Raw genomic sequence first — 19,126 nt, 5'->3', positions numbered from 1 at the left:
TTCAGTAGATGGCTGAACATGAAAATAAAGAGCAAGTTTAGCATATGCTTCAGGGGAAAAAAGAAATCACAACTGGTGAGTCAGAAGTTTTAGAATCTGTCTGAAGAATAGAATGTCTCTTTGTTAAAGCAGTTAGAAAAGGAGGATCTATACTGGCTTTGAGAGGATGGATGCAGCCTGTAGTCCTTTCATAAGAAACCTGTTTTTCTCATCCTTACCTAAATGCTTCCCCAGAAGTTTCCCATTTTTTTATTTCCCCCCCCAGAAAAATGTGGATAGGAAGTAGTTTACGTCTTGTAAAGTAAACTCTATAAAAGCTCTGCAAAGCAAATCAATAGCAAAGTTTTCCGGAGAGTAGTACAGTCAATTGGCGTGGTATTCAATACGGATCATGTTCTCTCCCTTTGCCTAGGCCAGGGAAGGCAGCCCCTCTCTCCAGGGAATGAGTTTAGAAACTAGGAACATTGAGAAGGGGGCATTTGATGACGTGCTTTGGAGTATTTTTCCCGTGGCCTATAAGAACACTCATTTGTAGAGGATAATTTCAATTTTTTTCTCTAATATTATATAGATTTTAATTTACCTAAGTCTTCAGGGGGTGGCTTTAGGAGGAAGATACTCAAGAGTAGAAGAGAGTATAGCCTGTGACAATTTACATGCTCTCTGATATCAATCTTCAGGAACAGCATCAGGTCATATCCATGAGTCCCATAAAATGAGAGATGCCCCATTGCAAAACTGGGATGAGCTGGGAAGAGAACATAATCCTGAGGAATGATTTCTAGGAGGATGATTGCAGAGGGATATGAAGTAATCTCCTCTACCTTCATTTTATACATTTTATACATGTCCTAGAGAAAAAAATGAGGCCTTTTAGAGGGGAAAAAACTGGCATTTTAGTGATGCTATTGGTTTGATCAGCTCATACACTACAGTGTGCCATCCAGGACAGAAAAGAACTCACCATGTGCCAGAAGAATCATGTGCCAGGCAGTACTCAGGGCTGATAGTTGAATAGCCCATATCCATTGCCTATCTTTCAGAGTTATCGTGAGGGTAAAATAAATAGGAAAGGAGGGAGCATTGCATCAATGAAAAATGTATTTGAATAGAACTAAAAATTAACCATATAATCCATTAATTCAAAAAATACTGTTGAACACCTAATAGGTATCAAATACTGTGAAGATGGCTGGTAATGTCAAACACTGTTGTTAGTTGTTGCTACATACTAATTAACATGGATCATAAGAATCCATCTCTTGCATGCTAGAAATCAAAATGTAATATGAATATTATGGATACAGGTGAGTTGGTTGTTTGGAAGCAGAAGGGCAGCTGGAAACAGCACCACAATCTTTTCTCTGAACCTCAGACATTTTCCCTGATCTAACTAGCTGTCCATCCCTAGTATAAAGATCATCCCTGGCTGTCTAGAAAAGCATCCTTCCCCTTCTCTAGAAGAATGCACAATGATTATTGGGCTAGTCTTCTTTGGTATGGAGGAACAGAGACTCATCCCCCCGCTATTTTCCAATATGGAAACTGAAGCAATGGACAATGATATGCATACAACCGGCATCACTAATTGTTGATAACAGAAGTTTTAAAAATTAGAAAGCCATGTCAGAATAATTACATATATAAAGGTCTGACTCATTTTAATGAAGCCTCAATGTGTAATTACTCTTTTAAGAAAGGAACAAAAGAGGAAAATAAGGAAGGTTGGCTTTAGAAGATTCTGCGTTTAAAAATTTTTCCAATACCTTAGTCATTCAAGTGACAAATTAACTGCCACTTATTAAAAACATAACTTGGTTTACAAAACTACATTTATCTACAATATGCTGGTGTAGGAATGGGGAGTATCTGGGAGGAGAGCTATACTTCAAGACCTAAGGGGGTGGCAAGGCATTGGCAGGGGAGCAGCTCCTAGCTGTGAAGGGTTTATATGTCCTCTGACCAGAATCACTAGCTTCCAGCTATCACCTGTCTTTAAAAAACTATTCTCTTGCCCCAGGGACTCAACAAGTTGTCTGTTTCCCAGCTCTGGGAATGATTCAAATGCAAAAGTGGAATCTGAACATTTAACTGCGGAAGCCCCAAGTGAGGCAACAGCCTTCCCCAGAGAACAAATTATTGAGGAATTACCCTATTAATTGCGTCACTACCTCCTTGAACAAACATGAATATGCAGGTGAGACTAAGACCCCACAGTCCTCTTTGTTGGGAACTGGAAGAGAACCACCGCGCTCGATGTCTCATCTTCTTCATTTCCAGCAGAAACCTCCTTTGTTCACATGCCCCACACCTTAATGAATCAGCCAGAATCCTCTGGTGAAAGAGCGAGGTGAGGAGAAGGATAACTAAGTCTCCAACCAAGACTGAAAGTTTAGAGTTGAATCCCGACTAACGATCTTAATCACACACATTAGTGCCTTGAGGAGGCTTGGAGTGAACAGCTTATAAACCAGACACACTTCAGGGATTAAATCCATGTTAGTGAGTATCACCTTTGCCAAATACGAAGGCCTACAGACTTCAGAGTGCAGGGTGTAAAGGGTAAGATGAAGGTAGGACAAAATAAAGTGCACAGAGTTTCTATTTAATGGAAAAGCTCTCTTGCTGAGTATGAGTGTCATTTATTACTTGGCATTGGTATCGATGTCATTGGAGGTGAGGATAAGACATGGTTACAAAGAATTTAAATGAGGAAGTGAAAGAATTTTAAAACTGATCTTTCCATACATCTCTCTACCTTCTTAGAGGTCTACTTAATCCAAGCCCATGTAAATAGGAATTTCCTTTTCCTTTCTTGGCATTCAGGAAGATAAACAGTATTCCCTCTTAAAACTGGGAAAATTCTTCCTAATATATGAACCTCTCTATTCTCCTATTCGGTCTGTGTCCCTGGCATCTGTGTTATCACTAGACCTTAACAATTCCATCAATAAAATTTAATTGAATATTTAATGAACTTAAGTAGAAAATCATGTAATGTAAGACCACAAAAACCAAGCCTTGGTTCTATCACCAACAGGCTGTATAACTATGGGCAAATGATAAGTGCAGAGTCTCAGCTTCCTAATCTGTAAAATGGGGATGATAATATCCCTGCAGTGGGTTATTGTGAGACTCAAGCTAAATGAAGTTATGAGGGTAAACTTCATAACTGGATTATAACTGGTACATAGTATTTAGTTCCTATGTGTCAAGCACTGAACTAGGTTTGTTGGATATACCCCGCATACTACTGTCTACAGTGAGGAAACAGTGGACCCAGGATGTGGCAGAGGAACATCAAGGTGCTTGAAGGGGCCACAGAAGGGAAGAGAGACGCTGGAATTGGGAGAGGCTATCTTGTAAGATTAGCACTGAGTATAGCTTTGAATGACTGAACCAACATTTGATGGTCTCAGAAGATGTGGTAGTGAGAGTTTTGCAGACAGAGGTAACCAAAAACGTTCAGAGTTGGAATCTGGTATTTGGGGATGCTTTCAGCTAATAGTACCTAGGCTAATAGCACACAGGAGGTCTGACTGAGTAAAGATATGCACAAGAGTACAAATAGCCCAGAGGACAGGCCTGAAGTTTTTTCAGAGAAAAAATCAAACTGTTTTCTTTGATTAAGCCTCTACCTGGCCATGCTGACCATTCAGTCTCTAACAGTTCCTGAGAAAGGGGGTTGGAGCTGGTGGGAGGGGGCGGGGAACCTACAGAAGAGGATGGGGGTGGTGACATCAGGCCCGGCTGTTGAGTATTCCAGCACCTGCCAGGGATGCCCCGGGGACACCAGGTCTGCCCTGCTGGGGCCCAGCTGCCACCCGGGCCCTCCTGACATCTAACAATGGGCGGTTGAGAGGTCAGGAGGGAATAGGGCAGGCATGACAATGAGATTCCGATGCTATAGAAAGAGGAACAATTGGGGCAGAGGGAGAGAGAAGCCAAGTGTTTTGGAACTGTGCAGGATTGGGGGCTGGAAGGGGGGAGGCAAATGTGAGGATAAAATTAGAATGACTGGAATTTTATGGGGGTGTCAGGGAACGAGGAAGAGAGAGTCTGTCCTTGATTATTCTGTTCAGAACAGAAGAGGTCAGCTTGGCCAGGGAACAGGCTCCCTTGCTCCTGACCTTGGGGTTGGTCTGTCAGTAGCACTGATCTCCTCTACCACGTGAGTCTGATCTTCTCTCTAGCTCAGTCATTTATTCTTCTGTCCACTCAGTGAGTATGTATTAACTCTTGCCATATATCAAGCTCTTTGCGAGGTGCTAGGGACAGAGGTTTGTAATTTATCTTCCTACTATTGATGAGCCAACAGTCTTCAGGGGAGATGGATTTAGGAGCACAGGAGCACAGCAGAGTGACTTAGATGTTCCATAGAGGTGGGAGGGTAACACTGTGGGAGTGAGCAGAGGAGCTATTAGCTCACAGAGCAGGGGAACCTCGTCCAGCCTGGGAGCTGTGTGTGTTAGGAGCAGGATCAAAAAAGCTTCCCGGGGCACGTGACATCCGAGCTGCATCTTGAATGTAAGTAGGAGTTTGTCAGGCAAAAGACCAAGGGAAGGCAGGGGAGCTGGAAGATCATTCGGCAAAGAGAGAATAAGTTGGTTAGGAATCAACTAGGAAAATAACCTGTCAAATAAGGCCTTGGAGTTTCCAGAGGCTCAGGCTGATGCCAAGGGTAGGTTATTCAGGTGATTTCAAGGCTCAAAACAAAAATTCTAGCTGGAGAACTATCTGGAGAGCTGTTACTTCCCTTGCGTTTGCAAGAAATAGCATCTCCCTTGTCTTTGATCTGCCAATCTCTCTCTTTTATGCAGAGATGCACCATGGATTCTGGTAGAGGACTTCTTCAGAAATATATTTAGGAAAAAAAAAAGTGTTCCTTTGTCTCCATTCATATTTGCTGATAAGACAATAGACATCCAGTACAGCAAACACTGACTTGGATCAGGTCTTCAGAGAAAACCAGTTAAATATTTGAGTGCACTGCAAATGATGGGCAGCCCAGATTTAGGCTTAAGGGTTGGGAAAGATGTTATGTGGGTGAAAAGCAATTTGGTGTGGGTACAACTGATGGTGAGGAAAGAAACCAGTGCTGCTGGAATGCAAAGAGCTGGAAGAGATGTCTTCTTTCCCTCCAGTGCCTAAACCTAGTACTTTCCTTGGACACTGTTTAGGGTCCAGAGATGGAGACCCCTTTCTTATCAAATGAAGAGTCTAAGTCCTTCACAGCGACTGCTTAGAGTCTTGTGTTGTGATGGATTCTGAGGAAGGTCCAGGTTCAGTAAGAAAGAGAGTCCTGCTTGATTAATGACATCCATATGGGCAGGCATGGAGGAAGTGGTGGAAATCACTTCACATATTTTCCATCCCTGTGTACAAACCCCAAATTTTTAGATGGAAAAAAATAATAACTGAAAATGATAGAGATCTGTCTCCTTAGAGAGATAATATAAATCTGTGCTATCCATTGTATAGGACCTAACCATATGAGGCTATATAAATTTAAATTAATTATACTTAAATAAATTTAAAAATTTAGTTCCTCAGTTTCACCAGCCACATTTCAAGTGCTTGATGTTATAGGACATTTCCCTCATTGCAGACAGTTCTATTGGACAGTGCTGGTAGAGAGTGGTGGATAAAAATGCAAGCTCAGGTGCCAAACCGTTTGGGTTAAATCTCAGATCTGTCACTTGCTTGTTATGTGAACCGGTAGAGCTGCTTTACCCACTCTGTGCCTCAGATTTTCATCTGTAAAATGCAGACAGTGCTAGCACCGATTTCGTAGTATCGTACTAGGAATCACATTATTTCATATATGTAAAAAATGAAGCACATTGCCTGGCACCTGGTTAGCACTCAATTAATATTAGCTGTTATGATTATTATCTGCTCATGTTTATGCAACAGTCTAGGAGCAGAAATGGTTAGAAAGTTCTTGACCCCCAGTCTAGCTCTCTCCAAAGATCTATCAGCCTGCTGTCAACACTGAGCATCATTTCACATTCAGAGCACCCTTTCCTTGTCACCACAAGCCCCTTATTTCTGTGCAATGGAATGTCCCATCCTGGGAACCCAGAGCATTGCCCCACGCTTAATCTCTCCCCCCTTTTGCTTTGCCTGATGCCCACTTTCCCTGGGAATCCAGGCTGCTGAGAACAACTGCAGCTGCTATCCCTGCTTGCAGCTGCTGCCCCAAAACAGGGCAGCATGGTTCAGCGGTGCTCCCTCTCAGGACTGCATTTTTTTCACTTATCCTTGAAAATCTTGTCGGACTGTGCCAACGGTGGACACGGTGTCAGCTGCCCCCTGTCTGTCCCTGATGCTTCTGCTTAGGGACCCTTTGTACTCAGGCTCCAGCTGAGTCACACACTACAGACTGCAAGCCAGTAATTCCTTCTGATGGCTTCAGTCATCACCCAGTACTACTTGTACCCCCACGGGTCCCCTTTTCTCATTTCTCTGCCTCTTCTTTGGTCTCTCTTTCCATCAGCCCAATGTGATGGAGGTCGCACCTGCGTAGGAGGGAATGATGTTGATGATGATGACTATGACAAAGTACCACTTATTGATCACTAATAATGTGCCAGGCCTCATGATACGTGTAAGGTAATCATTATATTTAATGTCACAGAAATCTTGCAAGATATTGTCATCATTTTGCAGATAAAGATTTTGAAGCTCTAGGAGTTTATGAATCTTGTCCAAAGTCAATTACAGTATGTGGGAAGCCAGGCATTCACGTAGAGTTTGTCCAGATCACAAACCCAAAACAAATCGTGAGATTTCAATGGCTCTGTGAGCTAGAGAAGTTGATCCACCCACATCATCGGTAAACCATTTTTTGTTCGCTGTACCTTGTCATTAAAGAAGATATATCCAGGGCTTCCCTGGTGGCACAGTGGTTAAGAATCTGCCTGTCAATGCAGGGGACAGGGGTTCGAGCCCTGGCCCGGGAAGATCCCATATGCCGCGGAGCAACTAAGCCTGAGTGCCACAACTACTGAGCCTGCATGCCACAACTACTGAAGCCCACGCACCTAGAGCCCGTGCTCCGCAACAAGAGAAGCCACTGCAATGAGAAGCCCGTGCACCGCAACGAAATATAGCCCCCGCTCGCCACAACTAGTGAAAGCCCGCGCGCGGCAACGAAAACCCAATGTAGCCAAAAATAAATAAATAAAATAAATAAATTTATTAAAAAAAAAAAAAAAAAGAAGATATATCCAATGACCAAAAGGAAACTTTCATGTTGTGACATAAGTCTTCTGGTGAATGGGGGGACTTGGGAGACCTGTAGTCTTTGCTCTTCTCCAGAACGATTTATTGTGGTGATATTTCTATTGCTCTGAAGACGTAACCGGGGACTATCTTCAGGGAGGCTTGGTGGAGATCGTGGTGGTGCCCAGCCTTTTGTGCAGCAGGAATCAATACACATGCTCCTACCTGAGGCACAACAGAGGCAGCAGCTGGCTGTTTCCTGAAGTGGACCTACCTCCCCAACTCCATGGAGACCCCAGGTCCTCTGGGACAACATCTAAAAATACTTGAGATGTCCCACTTGAGGAAATTGCACGCACGCGCCTTTTATCTTGCCTTTATTCTGTTCATTTAGACTTCCTCTGTCTCCTTCCCTTCTCTCTGTCTCACTTAGCCTATATGTTGGCCCTTTTTCTGTTCCTCTGGTTTTGTTTGCTTTTAAAACTCTACTCCTTCAATAGCTTTTATTGGTCTTTGTATTTAACTCCATATTATTTCAACCAGCCTGTCTGGCTTTGTCTAAATAAATTTTTTATAGTCAAGTTTTTGTTCTTTAGCATAATGGACATTGAGGAGACAAAACTCAGGAAATGTTTACAGTCTTTTTCATTGACACATCTACTGTGCAAAAATCACTCTGACAACAGGTCATTACTTCCTTCTTATGAGCTGAGTAGACTTGGACATTATCTGAACCTCCTTTTGATCATCTGTAAAACGGAAAAAGAAAAAAAGTTTTTTTCCCAAAGTTGTATGAGTTCATGGGAATGTAAAGTTACCTTCACAATTCCCAGCACGTGTTCACGTGCTCCGAAAAAAAATTTGCTTTACCTTCTCCTTACTGTATGGAAAGGACTGCACCGGGAGCAGTGCAAGAGGATAAAACAGCCTCTCTTCTCAAGCTTTTAAATGGTAAAGGAGACATAAGTGGAAACAGTAACTTCACTTGTAGGATCAATTATCATGATTCTCTAAACTTCAAAAAGAAGGAGGCAATAATTAAATAAATATAAAGAAAGAAGGAGGCAATAATATAAATAAAATACATATAAATAAATAAATATAAAATAAAGAAGGTGGTCCTAATTATTATAGGGATATCTGGTAAAGGCTTTATGAAGGACGAATTTCAATTAGGCTTTGAAGGATAAATACAATTTCAGCAAGTGAAGATGGAGGAGAGAGCACTCTGGAGAAAGGCATTGCCAGGAACAAAGGCAGGGGAGCAACTTCACTTCATGTTGATTACAGGAGCAGTAATCCAGAGAGGCAACACAGATGTATAGGTAGGAGGGTAAGAAGGTGGGGGGAATGGGGTGATACATATATATATATATATATCATTAGTGATATATAAATGTAGACCAAGACCAGTTGTGGTGCACGGGCTTTAAATGTTAGGCTTGGGAATCTTGGACTTCATTCTATAGTGGTTGAAGAACCAGTGCAGGGTTTTGACCAAAGAAATGACATGGTTGTGGCTTTACTTTAAGGTGGTCAGTCAATCAGGATGGATTCATGAAGAAAAGAAACATTGCGTGCAAAAAGATTGGAAGTTTAAAAGAACACTGTCGCAGGAGTCCAGACAGATAGATTCTGAGGGCCCTAAGTGGGCAGTGAGGGTGAGAATGCGTGAGGGAAGAAGTAAGGAAGGAAACACGGTGAGCGCTTGCACTGCTGTCTTGATCTCTGTATCTCTGACTCTGTCAGCCTCTCTCAGTGGGCCTTCCTGGAGCTCTGACTCTCCCAGATTCTGTTTCTTTCCATACCCATCTATCCTTCCTCTTCCTTCTGGAAACCCAGACATTGTGGGTCAATGCCTTTTCTCAGCGTATTTGCCAGCAGTGAGGGGAAGGCCAAGGTCCTTCCTTCCAGAGCTTCTGTTCAGGTGAGAAAACAGCTTGCCCGGGAGCTGCTTGGAGACAAGGAGACTTTAGAACCTCCTTTCAAGTCTGGCCCATTAGGCAAACCTCTCCCAGCGCTTTTCTCCTTTGCTCCTCCAATCCTGAACAGTTCTGAATCCCCCTGCTCCTCCATCTGTCTGCATGTGTCCTAGATCTCCCTGGGCAGGGATTAGGTAATTGTGCCATTCCCATCAGCATGCCCAGGGGTCTGGCAGGAGGGAAGCCGCCGGCTGGCAGCAGTGGGCTGAGCAGGAGCCAGGGGAGCGTCTGCCCCAGGAGTCCCCGAGCAGCTTGCGCCTGTGCCCGGCCCTCTGAGGGCAGCCACGTGCCCGCCTGCCCTGGATCTGCATCAGCTCAGAGGCCAGCTCTCAGAGGAGGAGAGAGCACTTACCTTTATCCGGCTGCCCCTCCAGGTCCAGCGGGAAACGCTAGAGCCTCCTGCCTCTCTGCCTCGGCCGGCCTCCTCTCTTCCGTGTCTAACCTAGCTCAGTTACTAGTAGCATTATGTTAATGAAGGAAAGACTCAGGCTATAGACTTGCCAAAAAATTTAATGATCCAAAAAGTGTTCCATTTGACTTCAGAGTACATTCAAAGGCGTGTGTGTGTGTGTGTGTGTGTGTGTGTGTGTGTGTGTGTGTTTTCAACATGTAATAATCTATACGTGTTAAATATATGTACCTTTGCAGGGGAGGGATAAATTAGGAGTTTGCGATTAACATACACATACTACTATATATAAAATAGATAAACAACAAGGACCTACTGTATAGCACAGGGGACTATATTCAATATCTTGTAATAACCTGTAATGGAAAAGAATCTGAAAAAGTATATATATATATATATATATATATATATATATACACACACACACATACATATAACTGAATCATTTGGCTATACATCTGAAATAACACAACATTGTAAACCTACTATACTTCAATTAAAATATATGTATACACATACCTTCAAATATATATGCACATATATACATACATACCTTGATATGTTTGTTTAAATATAGATACATGAATATGTGTGTGTACACACGCCACACCACACACACACATACACACACACACACACACCAAAAACTAGGAATATAAAACTGGCATGGAGAAACAAGCTTCATATGAAATATTTTTCTTCAGTCATCTACAACATGAATTACCCATATGGATAACAGAGAACATGCTGTATTTGCAATCAAGTAAACAACATGATCAACATCTTCCTATTCTTTCCCACTTAAGGGGCAGAGTAGGGGGGAAGGGCACAACTCTAGGAATAACACAATTTCTCAATTTGATCTTTGATAAGTTTACTTTAGCTAAATGTAGATTACGGGCTTGCCAGACATGTTGTGGCGGTTATCGCTAGAGAATAAGTTCATGGCCTAGAAAATTGCCGTCTAAATTGATAAATTGAAGGCACCCAGTTTCTTAAGATAGCTGACTAGTAATTAGGAAACCACACAAAGCACCCCCTTGATTTTATGCTTTGTAGTCCACTTTTTCTTCATCTATTATCTTTTATTCAATCATCATTCACTCTTTTTTTTCAAAATATGTGTAATCGGTCAGAGAAAATGGACATTTACTGCTCATAAAAACATTAAGATGAGAGCAACTTCAGGTTTCTAATGGCACGGTCGTCTTATCCTATGGATGAGAAAACAAAAGCTCAGAGTTTATATGACTTGCCGTGGTGTCATATTTATTTACACATTTCTACAATGTGTAAATAGGTTTTTACAATATCTGGAACCTCCTTCAAATGGTTTATTTTGAAGACTGACTTAACATTAAGAACTTTACTTTGGGACTTATACCTGGTTTAGATGCCCAATAAACAGCAATTTCTTCTTCCTTTCCTTGAGGCTTTAGCCATTATTTTCTAAAATTTTCTTCAGTTCACATTTAGCAAGTTAATTCATTTACTTAACACACATTTGAGGTATTGGTCAAACATTTTATTTTCTTATGTATTATGACAGCCATAATGGGATTCCTTTGATTTTATGATCAACTACTTCCCTGGTTACTATGCATCTGAACCGGACCTTGGCTACAATTTTCTTTGCTTTATTTCATATTTGTAGTAATTCATTTTAGCCATTTTAGCAAAGCAACTGAGGCTTTGAGGGGTTAATTAATTTAACCAAGGTTATTCAACCAGTAAGTTACCCAAAATTGTCATAATAATCCATTAACCTCATCCCAGAAAATGTGTTTTATTTAACCACAAATAAAGCAGGACTTTACTTATCTAAAACAAGCAAACCAACAAAACATTGTAATCAGATAGTCTTTGACTTAACTTCTAACTAATTGCTTGACCTAGCTAATCAGTAAATGTCTCTGAGTATCAGCTTCCTCCTCTGTTAAACAGCATCTATAATACTTGAACTTCTTGCCTCACCTTGCTGTCAACACTGAATGATAACTGGGTAGAAATGCTTTATTAATGTATACTCTGTCGAACTATAAACTTACAAAGCACAGTCATGTATTCATTTGTGTATTCGCAGCCCTTGGCTTAGTGCCTGGCCCAGAAGAAGTGCTCCGCAACTATTTGCAAAATTGAATTGAAAAGAAATACATAGTACTATGTATTTGTGAGATAATAGTATTCCTTTCCTACATCGTCTTAGGTCAGATGACAGCAAAATGCTACCACAAGTCTTCTTTTAGCTCCAGGCCAATTTCTAGAAAAGAAAGAAAAATACAATGCTTCCTATTTCCCAAATTCAGGAAATTTGCCTTTGAGGATTTCTGTTAAAGGTGTCCCTCTGATGAGTTAGAAAACAGCACATTCCAGCGTAAGGAGTACTAGTCAAAAGGCTTGGCTTTTGATATCGGCCCCACTCAATGATCAACTGTATAAATTCAAAGGATCTTTTCTGCTTTCTTGTTCTCAATTTCCTCATCTCTTCCCGTCTACTCCCAATAATAACAATAACAATAACAATAAGAATAATAATAGTATATTACTTCCTTTGTGCCAGAACCTGAGATAAACCCTTCATTGGCATTATCATCACTTCTAATTCTCATATCAACTCTATGAATTCGGTGGAATTTTTATGCCCTTTTTGTCAAGAAGGAACTTGAGACACAGAGATGTTAAATAAATTGCCTGGTTAGCTTTGAACTCAGCCCATTAGCTTCAAACCCAAGTCTGTCTGATTCAACCCTCTTAACTAAAGATCTCTATGGACTCCTTAAATAAACCTACTGCAGTCACCATCAGCACTCCCTAGTCATATTATTAGAGACAAAGAGAAAAGTCAGTGTGAGAGTAATCAAAGAATAATGAATAGTAACATGAATGGTAATAAATACCATTTATTAAATATGTGCTTTGGACATGTTATCTCAATTAATTCATCAGAATGACCCTATGAGGAAGTCATTGCTATTATTGCCCTTTTAAATTTGAGGGAACTGAGGGTTTTGCAAGGTAATCAATTTAATAAAGGTTATTCAACTAGTAAGTTACATAACTAAAATATCATTTATTAGATCCTAAAGCCAATGCTTGCAATTAATGCACCAAACTATACTCTGAAGTTAGATAGACAGAAAAAAATAATCTTGAAGATAGACTGCTCCTATGTTGTAAAAGATTTTATTATTTTCATATCGATAATTCCCTGTTAAAGCTTTCTTTCTAAAACTCTAAAGATATATAAGATGACAGCCATGAAATGGATTTAAGCCCTCGGAAAGATGGGCACTTTCAAGAAACAAAGCATTGATCTGTGAGCCAACCTATATCTACGTAGACAATGTACAATTGAAAGCTGAGCTTTTGTCAATGGAAAGAGAGTCTTTTCTCAGGTTCCATTTCAGACCTTGGGTATGGGCCAGCCTGGGTCACAGATACAACAGGGTGCCATATGTCATATGGACAATTTGAGGGGTGTCAGAAAGTACCTCCTCTTCCACCAGCTCTAGCCTTTTGTAGATATGACAACATTATGTACCTACCAGCCAAGCAGCCAAACAACCAAACCTTTTGGATAAATCATCTAGTTCAAATCCTGGCTCTACCATTCACTAGCAGTGTGAGCTTGAACAGGTTACTCTATGCCTTAGCTTCATAATTTGTAAAATGAGGCTGATAACAGTGTCTCCCTTAGAGGGACTGTTTTAGATTGAAGGAATACATGTAAATCACCTAGAAAAGTGACAGTACATAGTAAGCATTTCTAACAGCTAGATGTGATTGTGGCTGGTATCTGGCAGTTTCTCTGTATTCCTCTAGAATATTCTTTGCTAAATGTTCTCTTAATAAGCATCAAATGATGCGTACATTATTATTCATTCAGTATTGCAAAAAATTGGAAAAATCCGAATTTTATAATTTAATATCATACATTATGGTTTTTTTTACTTAAAATGTTAACTAGCTATAACAAAGAATTAAGAAAGTTTGATGATATATGAAACTACTCAAACGTATGTGTTGAAATAAAGTATGCAGAAACGTGTTATATTATGCTACCAAAAACAGAAGAAAAAAGGAGAGGATAATCTAACTTCATATTTGTACCTAATGTACCTAATATTCTCTTATATATGCATAAACGATCTCTGGTAACTAGTAAACTAAAAATTAAAAAGTGGTTTCTAGTTGGAGAGTGGGTACTGGACAGATGGAGGATGGGGTGGGAGAATGACTTTCATTCTGTAATGTTTGTTTCTTAGCTATTTTAAACAAATTCTCTCCCTTGATTAACCAGTAATATTTTATTAAAGTTTATTTTTATCATCATCATCATTATTATTTCTTTGTCATCAGCAGTTTATGCATGTAAAAAGGGACCCTGGAAAATTTTAACTGGAGAAATCTGAAGGAAAAAAATCATGAGCTGGAGCTATTGCCAAAAAACATGCTTCATAATTTTTTGAAGAGTTGGTAGGCCCACCTAAATTTTGGATAATTGTTCATCTTCCTGTGGTCCACCTCTCTGTAAGTCATCTAAGTTACCTGTTTGATGGCTTAGAATGCTCAAAGCCCTAGATTTGTTTTTTTCTCAATTGCGTGGTTGATTATGTGAGTAGCAGAGTGCATCTAGGCTTGTAGCTACTTGGTTTGGACCTTTCAAGTCTTCTGTCAAGATCAGTTGAAATATGGGATGTGTAAATCCTCCTGACAGGCCAGCCTGTACTCTGCTGCTGCTCGCATGATTTAGAGTCAAAGAAAATTAATAGGTGAGAGTGAAGAAAAACTTTGAAGACTGACAATGCAACACAATGTCTAAGAAGACTCACAGCTTTATTTCTGCTAGGAAAAGAGGGAAAACTTTTTTTTACAAAATGTTTAAGCAATTGCTTTGCATTATTGGATAAAGGCCCCAGAAGAAAAAGACCATCTGGGGTTGGAGAGTAGGTTCTTTCCAATTACACTGCATTTCCAAATTTTATTCAATTATAAAGTCTCTCTGAACAATCCCACACTGGTTCATGGGTACCATACTCCCCAAAAGCATAAACAACAGATTCCCAAAAAATAACTGGCTCATCTTAGAGTGAAGGAAAAAAATCTAAAAATATTACCTTGCATAGCCATTCAAATTATTGCTGCTTTTTATGAAATTATTATAGATAACTCTGCACTAACTTCCTCCTTTGCCCTCACCCCAAAACTCAGGAATTTCTAGCAAAATTATGAGCTACTTTCCAAATGAAGTCTTAGGGTGGGTTTGCAAGCACATGTTTAGAACCCAAGGAATTTGCATGGAATGGAGAAATAAATTAAATAAATAATAACTAATAAATAATTCAGACAACATTCATTATCTACAAACTTAAATGCCACAAAATGCTAGCTTCAAGGATAGATCCCCCCATAGCCTCTCAGGAAGGTAAGTGCCAGTATAGACTCAGAAAGCACATAGGAGGGCTTCATAAATCATTTTACTTGTCTATTCCCTCTAGGGCAAATCGTGGTGAGGGGAACCACTTTGGTGGCTTATGGGGTTTAAGAGCTCTCTTCAAGGATACTTTCAAGTGGATTTACAAACCAAGGGTACAAAAACAGCAGGATTAGTGCTGCAAGCAAAATGGAAAGAAAATGACTTAGACTGTAAGGAGATAATAAGAGGGTAAAGAAAGTCAAGATACACAAATAGTTTGGCAGGTTTTAGGGGATAGCTAAGCTGTAGAAAATGACATACTAATCTGCCTTATCAGTTTTATTCATTGGCCCTATTTGTGTACCCTGCCTGCTTCCTAAACTTATCCTCTCTGGCAGCAGCAGGATGTGATCCACTATCATGTAAACCATTTAGGCTTTTGGTTTGCTTTAAATAATTGTCCTGGCAGATTGAACAGGACAGTGAAATTTCTCAGATCACATTTCTCTGGAAAAAAATAAACTTGACAAAATTACTGCTGATATAAAGGAAAGAAGAGTTACATGAAGAAAAATAAACATCCTGCAAATCAGGATAAACCTGTGGTGAAGACATAAATTGGTAAAAGCATTCACTGACCTTGGATTTGATTTCTGCATCCCTAAGTCTGGTCACTTGAAATGTTATCTACAATATGTAATAACATATTTTAGAAGTGAGGAAGAGTGGGAATGAGATAAAGTGGGAATGAGATAAAGAATTTTATGTATGTTGGAAAAACTCAAGTTTGGTCAATAAATCGATTGGGGCTTGTGCTTCTAGAAAATATGTGTAGACAAAAGCTAGTGGTTTTAACCATTTTTTTCTTAACCAAATGAAATTCATCTTGCCAAGGAAAACCTAGTGGTTTTCCCATGGGCGGGTGTGAGCTGGAGAGAGTCCCCAAACGATGGTTAGGTAGTATCCAACAGCCATTTTATTGCTCTTGAATGTGGCCTGGGTTTTTTGCTGATTCCAATAGAAGTACCTGAGCTTCATCAGAATTTCCAGGGCCCTCAGGTTATGAAGGCCATGAAATGGTCTAGATGACTTCTCCAAGTCCCATTGGTTGTAGGAGTCTGAGGTTTCAGTGACTTGCTTGCCCCACCTCTAGTACTGAAAAAAGTGCTTTTGAAATGTCATCAAGAATCAAGTTGGTATGAGATCTCTATTATGGTTCTCAAATTACTATGGAAGATATGTTCAGCTTTCAGCCCAACAAGAAATAGAGCTAATCTCCTAAAGAACATTATTCACAGTGACAGCCAAGTTAGAATGTTAGCCTCTGGAAGCTACTTTTAGATAAATGCAAAGAAGTCCTATCATCAAGTCCCCGAGAGACACGCAACTGGTGCTCCTTTGGCAATTCCATTTGATCATTCCACGCACGGTGTCCATTTCCTATTACTCCTCAATCCTTCCACTTTCAAGAAGTTTATAGGAGTGATCACCAAAGTCACAGAATTTCAGAACTATGAAGGACTTTAGAAATTATCTAGACTTAGAACAATTGACTGATTTTACCAGTAATTAAACAGAGGCCAGAAATGAAAAATTAATTGGCATAGATCATTCAGTGAGTTTTTGGCACCACTAAGATAGGATCCAGGGCTTCTGTTCTATTTTCACATGATTGTAAAGAGTCAGATAATTTCACTTTAAGACCCTAAATAAAGGAATCAATACAACATGAGAAGTTGATGAGAAAAGAGAGACAGGTGTAGGAAGGTGTAAACAGACTGGGACTATTTTGTTTGATATGTTTGTTTGATATGTATCTATAGGGTTCCATTAAGGTCACTGAGTCTTCAGCTCAACCATTTGAGTTATGGGAAATGTCTCCACATCTTCCTCTGAAATGCTGGTCTGACTGCCCTAATCAGTGAAGATTGTATTGAGTTGGGCCCCGATGCCATGATGGGGGTAGGAATCATAGGACATATCTATGGGAACATCATAGCGGGGGGTACCAGCCTGAAAGGGAGTTGAATGTACATGCCCTGAGCTTAGACTAGCAGAGGGGTAATGTGGCATGAAACTGTAGGATTTATCCAGGTCAGGGGAGCCATCTTGCTTCAAGGAGAAGTTCCCACTGATGCTCAGGGGTGGAGTAAGTGCGCCCTCATAAGGTGGTGTACTGCAGTCAGGTGGGTGGCTCCCAAAGGATGATTCTCCCAAATTCTTGAATACTGGGGGTTTGAGATTAATAAGATGTGTTTCCATATGGCCATAAGGAGGGCTGGGGAGCCCAGGAGACTGATAGTTGAAGTTGTGGACAGAGATGGCAGAGTCACAAATAGGAGATTTCTCCTCACACTTCTCCAGGAGGACAGACTGAGAGCCCAACTGGAGGCATCCAGCCACCAGGTTGCTTGTGGGCTGAGAGAGCCCTTTACAGAGCATCTCCACAAAGCCCTTCCCTTCAGGTGTCTGTCCAGTTTCTAGGACCTCAGACAACGCCCAAATATAGTTCCTGGCCAGTCTAAGAGTCTCTATCTTGGAGAGCTTTTGGGTCTTAGAGTAGCACGGCATGACCCTCCTCAGGTTGTCCAGGGCATCGTTCAGGCCGTGCATCCGGGTCCGTTCCCTAGCATTAGCCTTGACTCTTCGAGCCCTGAATCTCTCAAGGCGAGCTTTCGTCATCTTCTTTTTCTTGGGACCTCTTCTCTTAGGCTTTTCCCCATCTTCTTCCTCCTCTTCTTCCTCCTCAATACTGTCATGCTCTTCAGCTAAGCTGCCAAGCATCCCATAAGCAGCTGGTCTTCTCTCCTCCTCCTTTATCTCATTCTGAGAAGCCGGACCTTTGTCCATCCAAGATGGTGTGTTCACCAACTCTGTCATCTCCTTGGGTTTCACATAAGTTTTTGCCATTTCCAGACTCTGGAAAAGGAAACAGCAATGGTTAGTGCCTGTGAACATCTGACTTGATTTAAAACTAAATTTTCTTTTTGTGTCTTAGACGTAAAGCACAGAATTTGTATTGGAATTCAACTTATAATTATCTAACCCAAGTTCTCCATTATAAATAACTAATCTAAACTCAGATAAATGCCCAGGACACTCACTTAATTATAGCATTTATAAGAAAATAAACTATAGGAAAAGGAAATTGACTTGATTATTCATTGCAGAGTCAATACCCAACTCTTTTTATTCTCAGGTTCTTTATCTCATGGATATTTTATGTAAAAATAACTGATATACCACTCAAAACATGTTTTTCTTTCTTCCCAGAATTCAGATCATAAAAGGAAATAGCTAAGGTGAGCATATAAATTATCGTCCAAATAGAGAAACTTCTGAAAGGGAAAGAAGATGCTAAAGTAGTTATAATTAAATAATATGTAAACAATAATTGTAATATTGCAAAATGTTAAAAGAATATCAAACAATAACATAAGAAAACTGTTATATAACTATACCACAAAATAAGTGAAAAACTGTAATGAGGTCATTCAGACTTTGTACATGTTCTCCAAAGGACTACTCAATCTCTATTTAGAGACACACATCTGACTCATAACATCCCTTGTTTCCTACTGACTCTGCTGGTACACAACATGATCATGAAATATTTCTCTCACCATCACCAGAAGAGCGTTTTGTTTTTCAGTAAGCGCCTTGTGGTCTGTCTAGTGTTAGAGGTGTTAGAGGTGTTAGTAACATGGTGTCTAGAAAGGATCAGGAAAAGAGAGGCGGTCACCACTGGTTATCTTTCAAATCCACCCATACGTTAAAAGTGAGAACTCTTCATTGAACATGCATCTCACACCCTCAGACAAGAATACAGCAGCAGCTCGAATTACAAGCCAGAAGTCTGCCAAACCTATTTAAGATTATTTTAGTGCAACTATTATAAGATTTCATTAAAAATGGAAAATCTGGAACAGATTTTAAACTTCACAGAACATAGTGACTGCAAACATAGCGCAGACTATTTCAGACAAACATGCAAATAGTCTGACTAACTCACTTGCCTAACAGATACTCTTTAGTCAGAATTTTCTATGAAAAATTTGCAATTGTAAAACTTATTTGAAAACCAAAAGAGAC

The 19,126-nt window shown here is 40.2% G+C and overlaps 1 protein-coding gene across 1 annotated transcript; it reads right to left on the bottom strand.

The window, feature by feature from the left end:
* Positions 1-141: 141 nt before the first annotated feature.
* Positions 142-17,953, bottom strand: NEUROD4 (neuronal differentiation 4). Its single transcript, XM_082351162.1, has one exon. The coding sequence runs from the start codon at positions 17,942-17,944 to the stop codon at positions 16,949-16,951; it is 996 nt and encodes a 331-aa protein (XP_082207288.1). The 5' UTR covers positions 17,945-17,953; the 3' UTR covers positions 142-16,948.
* Positions 17,954-19,126: the final 1,173 nt, after the last annotated feature.

The sequence above is a fragment of the Balaenoptera borealis genome (genome assembly GCF_965194805.1).
Source record: "Balaenoptera borealis genome assembly, chromosome: 13".
Taxonomy (NCBI): Eukaryota; Metazoa; Chordata; class Mammalia; order Artiodactyla; family Balaenopteridae; genus Balaenoptera; species Balaenoptera borealis.
The sequence above is the reverse complement of the archived record's forward strand: the minus strand, read 5'-3'. Positions and strand labels throughout refer to the sequence as shown.

What these genes read in the sequence shown, in the direction of transcription:
- NEUROD4 (XM_082351162.1), bottom strand. Translation starts at nt 17,944, where the DNA reads ATGGCAAAAACTTATGTGAAACCCAAGGAGATGACAGAGTTGGTGAAC.